This window comes from Zootoca vivipara, chromosome 5, assembly GCF_963506605.1.
Source record: "Zootoca vivipara chromosome 5, rZooViv1.1, whole genome shotgun sequence".
In the NCBI taxonomy this organism is placed as follows: Eukaryota; Metazoa; Chordata; class Lepidosauria; order Squamata; family Lacertidae; genus Zootoca; species Zootoca vivipara.
The window spans coordinates 66545337-66555590 of NC_083280.1; the positions used below are offsets into that span (position 1 = coordinate 66545337).

The following is a 10254-nucleotide window of genomic DNA, read 5'->3' on the forward strand; positions in this document are numbered from 1 at the left end:
ATAGCAGTTTTAAAATAGGGGAGGCAGGAGGGGGATTTGCAAAAGCAGTATGAGATATGGCCTTAGTGATGAAGTGTATGTTTGCACTTAAGAGAAAATAGCCAAGCCGTTTTGGATCCTGTTCATTGTTATCTACATTATACCTCAGTGTGTGTGTGTGTGTACATTATACACAATATAGTGTGTGTGTGCGTGCGGCGCGCTTGCTTGTGCATGCACACACATTCATTCCGTGAGTATATTCTCTGTTCTCAGGTCATTATCTTCACTTACCAAGAGATAAGAATAAAAATTCTCCACAGGCTATAATGCACTGATAGTTTGGAATGTTATGAGAATTGTTTATAACCTCACTTTGCTACCAGTACAGCTGAAATTCTGCCTTATAAGGCTATAAAGAAAACTTCAAAATGTGTTTCATAATATTTCTTTCTAATATATAAAGTACTTACTGGTTCCAAATGTTAAAAGAATAGCAATAAATGGCATTTAATGTCTTGTGGTATTTATTTATGTTCCAAGCTAGCTTAGCGTGGATATCAAAAAGGCCTAGAATGAAGCTATACTTCTTAATTGGCTGGCTGCACTTAAAATTGGTCACATTTGCCTGTACAGAACAAGAGAGGTGCCCATAAACATGGCAAGATACATTTATTTTCTCTCTTGAATGTCTTTTATTGGCTTATGTGAAAAAAAGTTGTCTCTATAAACAGGGAAGGGAGCTGTTGAGGCAATAGGGGAGCCTATCTTCAGGTCTTCCCAATTTTCTCCTCTCAGCCTCTTTCTTCCATAGAAACGAATGGTTCACATTGATGTATTGGAGAAACAGAAACTTCTGCACAATGTTCAGGGAAGCCTGTTGCCTTCCTCTGCAGGAGTATTGTCGTAATGGACCTCCAATGCACTTAAATGACAACTTCTCATTTTGGGGGGCATGGGGAGAATAAAGGCATTTATTTAAGGACCCAGGTGGAGTCTAGGCTATATTTTGCCCCTTGAGATCTCAGTGCCTGGAATGAGAGGTGGGTTCTGCCCAGTGGCGTGCGGTAAGTGGACTAGGGAGACTAGGCTAGTCCCCTAAATGTTCCCCTAGCACCACCTTCCCAAAGCCCTGGAAGCTTCTGCCCGGCTTAAGGAAGGAGGCACGATGCTCCAGAGGGTCCAAAAGCCTGCCCACGACCTTCCCAAAGCCCACCCAGCTTTGGGAAGGAGGCAGGAGGGCTCCAGCATCCTGTCAGAGGGAAGCACGATGCTCATGTGCGTGACGTCATCTGCCTTGCAAGCTGGCGCCTCTGGCCCTGATTGTTCCCCTATGCAAAAATTCACCACACACCACTGGTTTTGCCCCTCAGCTGGATTCCAGATTACAGTCTGTGCTTTGTCCAATAGCCTGCTGATATCTGGATGATTCTGCCCACAGTTCTGTTCTTGGTCAGGTTAGGAGGGAATGTTTGGAACCATACCCTGCTGCCATTGCTATCTTGATTCTTCTGGTCTATCCCGCTAAGTGAGAATAATAGCTTCCATTTGTTTTTAAATGAATGTTTTATTTACCAAAATGAATATGAATTATTTATTGTCCTAGAGCACATAAATTGTATCTAGAGCACCACACTCATTTTGTCTCGAAAACACTTAAAATCCTGAAAAACTTCAAGTGATGCATAATTTCCTCCCTTTTCCCTCCAGGTCCATTATTGGCAGGCGATTTTTTTGTATAGTTGGCACACTGTACCTGTATCGGTGTATTACGATGTATGTTACGACCCTCCCGGTACCTGGCATGCATTTCAACTGTTCTCCAAAGGTAACTTTTTCCCTCTTTGCATTATTGTCGTCTAAAATCTTACTCTTTATTTTCCCAAAGATTTGGAAATCTTTGGTCAGGGTGACCTGCAAATTGCTCGCCAGGGAGAATTGGCAACAATTCTTTCACAGCTGATCAGTATTGCTTGTTGCTCAAACGTAGTGTTTGATAATAAACAGACTGTATCAGAATTTAGCTCAGTAGCACCTTCCTTTTTGACTCTTGAGAGTCCCATGGACTGCAAGAAGATCAAACCTATCCATTCTTAAGTAAATCAGCCCTGAGTGCTCCCTGGAAGGACAGATCGTGAAGCTGAGGTTCCAATACTTTGGCCACCTCATGAGAAGAGAAGAATCCTTGGAAAAGACCCTGATGTTGGGAAAGATTGAGGGCACTAGGAGAAGGGGATGACAGAGGACGAGATGGTTGGACAGTGTTCTCGAAGCTAGGAACATGAGTTTGACCAAACTGCGGGAGGCAGTGCAAGACAGGAGTGCCTGGCGTGCTATGGTCCATGGGGTCACGAAGAGTCGGACACAACTAAACAACAACAGCACCTTCCTTGGATCACCTGAAACAAACCGTGTTCAATTTGAGAACAGTCATACGATTATCATTCTGAAGGCAGTCCACATTCCCACCACCCTTCTTGAAAGGGGATCAGCACCGTTGGAGCTTGAGCACAACTACCAGTGACTTCCTCTCTTCAAAGGATAGAGCTGTATACATTCCCAGAATGTAGGGAATCCCCTATTGCCACATTTTGAACATGGTTTTTTTAGAAATTACTAGAACTATCTTGTGCCAATACCATCAGTGTCTGCTGGACACACATGTAGCAGGTTGCTGACACTTCCAGGTATCTCAGTGGTGTTGATTTCCCTCTGCTGGTATAGAGATGCAACTCGTACTGTGGTTTACTATATCTCTGCCTCGTGCTTAGGCCAGAACCTGGACAAGAACTGTAGAACCGCCACTTCTACAGGTGCCACATAATGTTGCTGTCAAACTTGCAGGGAATCATCACTTTCGGTGGGGTGGCACCTACAGTACACTTTGGAACTCCTTGCCCATTGATATTAGGCAGGTGCTTTTGCTGTACTGTTTTCAGCACCTACTAAAAAGGTGTTGTTTTTTTAAGGGAGCCTGCCCAGACATGTGCATTTGACATGTGTTTAAACATGTAGTTTGATTTACGATGCATATTTTAAAAATTCTTTGATTTTATTTTGAAAACCTTTAGGCTAACTTGTGTTGAACACCTGAGTTTTATTAGTAAATTTTGTATCTACTTATCTCTATTCACATATCATCTGCTAAGTAGATACGGATATATTGGTGGGGGTAAAAAAAGATAGAGCAGGATAAGAAAGAATTGATAAAGGGAAGTGATGTTCATACAATAGGAAGTGTTTTTTATCTGTACCACATTTTAGTGTTTATGTATGTGTTGCGGTTTTTTTGTGTGTGTGTATGTATGTGTACATATATCTCATATGCGAAAGTATGTGCATGTATATATATATATACTGTATTCCCACTTTTTTTTCTCTTCCTTTTTTTCTCTCCTGTTTTTTTCCCTCTTTTTTCTTTCTTTCTTTCTTTTCCCCCCCTCTTTTCTTGACTTGGAGTTGTCTTTGTACAATTCAATGTATGAGTTATGATTTATGATTTTGATTTATGTTTCCGTTTTGTAATTATAAAATATGAAATAAAGGCTTTTTTATAAAAAAAAATAGTAAATTTTGTAACTCACTTAGGTTTTGATGATTAAACAGTATATAAATCCTGCTTTTTAAAAATCAAACAATTGAAAAGCCATTTGTCATTCAGGATAGTCAGGGGCTGAGTTGCAACCATCAAGTCACCATCCCTGAAGTGAAAATGAGAAAGACTGGTTCATAATTTATAGGATTGTTTGTGACTACCATCTTCAGTGGCAACTGTTACTTTTATACCATGCAGTAGAGCACTGGGGATGCTTAGTGATTTTCACCAAGCAGGACAGATGAGGTCCGCTGGTTGTACAAGCAAGCATGATAGGAGGTTGTTGTCGAGATCTCTGGCATCGACCTTGTTCTACCAATAGCATTTCAGATTATGTACATGTAAGCTTTGCTATCTGTACAATATCCCACAAACATGCCATAGCTCTGTGACTGTAAGAGAAGTACGTTAGCCTCAACAACCCTCTATTAATCTTCATTGCATGATAGAGGATAGAGGGCAGACACAATAATGGGAAAGAGTTATATTCTTCACTGCTATCATCATTGCATAATGTTTTCTCAAGCACTGTGCATGCCATATGCAGCAAGGTTTTTGTGAATCTCTTGTCCGTTCTTTGCCTTGCCATCCCAAAGCTCCCTGTTTCTAAACAAACCTAAGGAGAAGTGGCCCTACAGATGATGCAGGACTACAGAACCCATAATCCCTGACAATTGGCTATGCTAGATAGGGCAGATGAGGCTCCCACAACAGCTGGATGGCTGCAAGCTCGTCACCCCTGGGATAGAGAAAGAGGAGCTCCCAAATATACCATGTCAAGGGGTTAGCATATTATTCCAGTGGACCTGCAGGTCTTTATTAGATGCCAAAATAGTCATTGGTGTCGATGTACAAATCCTGCAGACCAACCCTTGTATATCCAAAGGTGAACCTTCTTATTTTGTAGAACTAATGTTGGGGTGAGAGGAATCCAAGATGATGGCGAGCATCTTGTGAGAGGCAGCTGGAGCTTCCTGTTTATCTGTTTTGACCCGATTCATGCAGAGTTAGTGCCTACAGGGCTCCACTGGATATTGCACTTTGACAAGTTTAATTACTATTTGGCTGAAATAATATGAAGCCATGGTACTTATAAGGAACATCTCACACATGGTTGCTATTGGTTTCTTGTCTATGTTCCAGCACTTGTATATTATAGAAGGCAAGTGCTAGATACAAGATTGAACAGCTGTTCTAGGAGGAGCTCTACATCTCTCCTGTTCATTCCACAGTGTGCTGCCAGGGTTTACAAACTATTCTCAATTATGCCTTTATAGCTACTGAAAGAATACAGACAAGTTACCCATTTACATGGCTTAAGCGGGAACACTTTTTCTACACAGTAATGGGCATCATTTAACATTGTGAGCCATGCACACCCGTTTGGGGGGCGGGGACAGGATTTTAAATGGGAGCACTTGTAAACATTTCACTACTTCTGCTAGTTTTATCTTATTGTTTCTGAATGGCCATTTATCTGCTGTTAAGATACGCTCCCAGGCATGGTCATTGGAGGTGAGCTGCTTACAGCCTGCAGGCATCTGTTAATTATCTTTAGCCCCTTTTGTTGCAGAGGGAGCTTTCAGAGAGAAAGAAAAATGTAATAGCAGTGAGAGTAATGATCTCAGAAACCAATGTGAATCCCAGATGTTTTGTGAATTCCAATATCATGATTTTTCAGGCAAGATTTATAATGTTTAACAGGCATGTGTTTAACATGTGAGACCATTGGCAATTAAAAGTGTGTAACACTGGCTGGATCATGCCTTATGTACATAGTAACCACGGAGGATAACATGCATATCAGCCATTTCTTATCAGCCAACAAGCTTCTTTAAAGAAGATGCCAATTGATTTATCTTTCGCCAAATTATTCAGACCTAGCAAATGATGGTTCTAGGCAAGTTATTTGCTTTTTTGACTTGGGTTGTATCACACAAAGTCATACCACTAGCACCTGTGCAGTGGTAGTTCTTCTCTATGAATGCCTCCCAAATGTGTTCAGGGGGTTCCTCAACCCTCTGGAGCTGATTTGGAGGGAAGGGCAGGGGAGGTGCGAGCAAAGGAGAAGAAATCCTATTATGCAAGCAGAAGTCCTAGCACTAATGGGATTGCTTTGTTAGATACAACCCTATATTTTTAATTATTCATGCATTTGCAGTTGGAATAATTAATGTGATATTATTTCAATTCTTAGGTACCTTTCCCTTGGTAAATCTATGGTTGTGGGCTTCTTAGGATCATTTGTGTGTGTGTGTGTTTTAAAATATATTTATTGAATGCTATGATGCATTAAGTGGTCTAGAGTCTTAATGCCTAATAAGATTTGTTTGTTTTTTTAAATTGCCTGGTTCTGAATGTAAATTCAGCTTTCTTTTATAAGATTATTCTAAATGGTATGGATCTTAATATGAAATGTGCTGATGTGTCCCCCCCCCCTCTCCTTCCACCAGCTCTTTGGAGACTGGGAATCGCACATGAGGAGGATAATGAAGATGCTTGCTGGAGGCGGGCTGTCCATCACAGGATCACACGATCTGTGTGGTGACTACTTGTTCAGCGGTCACACAGTTATGCTAACACTTACATACTTATTTATCAAAGAGTGTAAGTTTGACTTTTTCAATTTTGGAATAAAAAATGTATGTTAGTGAATATGAGAACACACTGTAAAATACTCCCTTGCTGGGATTGGAGTGTAGTCCATGTTAATGTATTTCCCAAGGAAAATAGTTGCTGAATAAAAGTTTTACTTGACATCGCATCTGAATGCTAATACAGTTATGCTGGTCTAGTGTGGCTGACTCAGTTATTTCTGATGTGCAGCCAAGATTAATGGGAAAACCAATTCAACTCTAAAGCAACTGAGATTGGAAGAAGATTAGCCTAAGTCTATGGTTCCCTTTTTCATGATTAATTCTGTGCTACCTAATTTCAGTATTAGCAGTTTATAAACCAGTTGCAGAGTTGAAGCATCAATGAATACCCATACACTTGCAATTCTTGGAGAATCATGATCCTCCCATTAATTTCTGTTCTTTCAAATTTATTTTTGTATGCTTTATTATGGCTGATAACTACTTATTAAAACTGGAAACTAGTATAAAGGCAACTCCCCATTTATTTTTCTGAGGCACCGTGCGTGTAAGTGGAATTGCATATATTTGAAGCACCATTGATAAAGCCTGCAAATGCCCCATTCCCCCACCCCATCCCGTTCCACCAAGGTGCTCAAGAAGCTGGTGGCAGTCCAGCTTCAGGCATGCTTGGAGGAAGCTGGTTATTTGGATCCATTCCAGTCTGGCTTCAGGCCTGGTCAAGGTGCTGAAACCACCTTGCTAGCCCTGCTTGACAACAATTATTGTGGGAGAGATGGAGGGAGTGCGGTGGTCTGGGGTTCCCTTCAGATCTCATATGACCCCTGTTTAAAACAGCTGCACGGGTTGGCAGTAAGTTTCTGGGCCCAATTAAAGTTGTTCATGTTAGTGTTTAAAGCCCTAGATGACTTAGGGCCCAGATACCTGGAAAAAAGCTACCTCATTCCATACAGACCATCTTGGATTGTAAGATCATTGGAGGGAGCACCCTTCCACAGCCCTCAGAAGCTTGGAGGATGATGGTCCAGGAAGAGGCATTATCTGTGGCAGACCCTAGGCTGTGAAACTCCCTTCCAACAGAAGTGTGTCTGGCAATTTTAAGTTGCTTTAAACTGCTTTTAATACTGTGTTTTAATTGTGGTAACCCACCCTGGGGCTTGGGGGTGAAGAAGGGCAGGTAATAAATTGTAGTGACAATAGCAATAATAAGTAAACAAGAAATGCATGCTTAAGTTGAGCTCTCACTTGAATGGCTGCACTATTCCCTGAAACATTCTCAGGGAGGCAATGGCAGCTGGAGTTCTGAGGCCACAGATATCTATGATACTGTTACTATCCTCTTTCCATTCCACAGAGTGCTGGGGGTTTTCCCGTTTCAAGATGTTCAGCTTATGATACTGTGTTTAATTCTTCACCCTGTGAAGGAGAATGTGCTGTGTACATGGCATTAATGCTTTCCGCCTTTCCTTACCTTCAGATTCACCTCGGCGACTCTGGTGGTATCATTGGGTTTGTTGGACTCTCAGCTTAGTGGGGATGTTCTGTATCCTCTTGGCTCACGACCACTACACTGTGGATGTGGTGGTGGCTTATTACATCACTACAAGACTTTTCTGGTGGTATCACACAATGGCCAACCAACAAGTGAGTCTCTATTCCCCCAATAGCTTTAGCTGACCTATTCCGATACATTTGTTATTGTAACTGGATCTGATTTCTTTATCCAGATCCTCTGGGGAAGCAATATGTGTATACATGTGTGTGTGTGTGTGTGTGTGTGTGTGTTCACAATTTCTGTCATGGGGAGGGGACTTGGGTGGGAGAGTGAGAAGCAACAAGCTCAAACAAGTTTGGCTGCTCTTATCTGCCTTTCAGACTCTTCCTGAATTATGTTAAGTACTTCCTACTCGGTGCTTTCCTACTTGTGAAACAGTCAGGGACAGGTTTTTTTTTTTTTGTTCTAAGATGTGAAACCATTATTAATAGATACTATGCAAAAACATTGGTTGCTTCCCGAGATATAATAAGGTGTGATAAGAAGAAAGAGTTCCTGAAGCACATTTAAATCATAGTTTCCATGTGCCACCTCTGTTGTGCTCTTCTTCTTCTTTTCTGTTGGTGAGATGGGGTACATAGCAAACTCTCACCCCGGGTTTCTTCTTTCTGTCCCCCAGCCCCAAAAGGTAGTAGTCATAACGGGACCCTAATAATGTGTTTCAGGCATGGAATATATTGGAAGAGCAAATAACTTGCTGCCTGCGGGTTTTCCTTTCTTGAAGGCTTCATTTGTAAACACTGTTGTTTTGCAGGTGCTAAAAGAAGCTTCCCAGACCAACCTCCTTGCACGAGTGTGGTGGTATAGACCCTTCCAGTACTTTGAAAAGAATGTTCCGGGCATCGTCCCACGCTCTTACCACTGGCCATTTTCCTGGCAAGCTCTCCGACTGGGTAGACAGCCTAAGTACAGCAGATTGGTGAATGACACATAACAGCTACAAAAAAGTAGTAGAAGAAGAGATGGCAAATGAACTGTCCCAAAGTGCTAAGAACTCCGCAAGAAGAGATGCCATAAAAACTGAACTGCTACCTTTCCTCTCTACCTTTTAACCATTACCTTGACTGTAATCTAGTCTCTTACCTGGTAAGCACTGTGATCTTTTTCTCTCTCCAAAGGATCTGCGATGGACAACAATAAGGAAACCGTAAATTATCATGCACTGTAATCATTTCTTGTTAATAGATTTTGGATTTGCATTGCTCATCACCATGTTTCTTTGTATATGATGCAGCAGCGTAAACAGAAAAAGAGGCTTTTATATCATAAGTTCTGGTCTTTCCAGTCTCGTCTGGGAACAAAGCGTATTATTTTCTTGGGAAAACATAATTTTCATATCTCTTGCCCCAAAGATTGGGCTGTAAGCCATTTTCTAGCAAATGTCTATATGAAGGTTTCTAAATACCTGACTGGGATAATAATATACAGGAATCTTTCTACCTGTTTCACTGAAGCTACTAATGATAGACACAGAAAGGTTTGGTAAACTTTGATTTTGTAAATCTGCAGTGACAGTGTCAAAAAGTGCAAAAAAAAAAATTATTCTGTTGTAAAGTGATTTTTCTAAGTATTTCCTAACTTTATTTTTCAAAATGCGTAAAAATAAAATCTAAAAAAGATTTTTACATGTCAAAGAAAAGAGTTAAAATAAAAAAATGCTTCTTGGGAGAGAGATGTATCTGTTTCTAGTGCCTTTCTTGTCTTGATAGTATGGTCAGTAGGCAGTCTAAAAGTTTTAATTTAAAATAAAGTATTCCATCAAACAAATATTATATGTATTGTATACATTACTAAATTTTGATTTTATATCTAAATTAAATCAGGAATCTGCTTGCAATGTTCAGATGACTAAATTGGAAGAAAAACCAAATACCATAATCAAGTCTTCACATATTGTGGAGAGGTTAAAATGAAATTTGCTTCTTAAATTATTTTATTGTCCATTCCATACATGGATTTTAACTATAGCAAGAAAACAGCTATGGATTCCTTTTTATAAGATTATTTTCTCTCTCCAAATGATCAGCAAATCAAAAATCAATCTATAAACAATGTCTCACCCCTGAATGAAAATTTTGCTGAAAAACAATTGATTTCTTGAAAACAGAATTGTGCAGAAATTGCATGTAACTCTAAAATTTCAGTCCTGCCATACATAATGTGTCCGGGGGAAGTATTCTATCCTATACTTGCCAATGTGCAGAACAAAATAGTTTTTTAAGAATGAAGAAGCATATATCTATCTATCTATATAAAAATATATATATTCATTCTGTATTTTACGTGAAACAGAGTTATCTTCTGTAGGGTTTTTTGTGTGTTCAACAAGGTGAAATTTGTATTGTAAAACAATAATGGTGAAGGAAAATAAAAAGGCTTTTAAACAAGTAGTCTCTTTTTTTATAACGTTATAATGCCATCTGTGTTGGCTTTGGCTTTTGGTGGGGCTCATTCTGTTTGGCTTGGCTTTAAAACTTGGCTTTAAATGTTCAGCTTTGCTAGAAGGATTGTACAATTTTAGCTGTGCT

The 10254-nt window shown here is 40.1% G+C and overlaps 1 protein-coding gene across 5 annotated transcripts in view; it reads left to right on the forward strand.

Moving 5' to 3' along the window:
* The window catches only part of SGMS1 (sphingomyelin synthase 1), a 75808-nt gene extending 66326 nt beyond the window's left edge, over positions 1-9482 (forward strand). For all 5 annotated transcript variants that reach the window (XM_035137415.2, XM_035137417.2, XM_035137414.2 and 2 more), the window contains 4 exons: positions 1690-1807; positions 6028-6181; positions 7649-7815; positions 8481-9482. In XM_035137415.2, the coding sequence (XP_034993306.1) occupies positions 1690-1807; positions 6028-6181; positions 7649-7815; positions 8481-8660 (619 nt within the window). In that variant the 3' untranslated portion in view covers positions 8661-9482. The remainder of the gene's footprint in view (positions 1-1689; positions 1808-6027; positions 6182-7648; positions 7816-8480) is intronic.
* Positions 9483-10254: the final 772 nt, after the last annotated feature.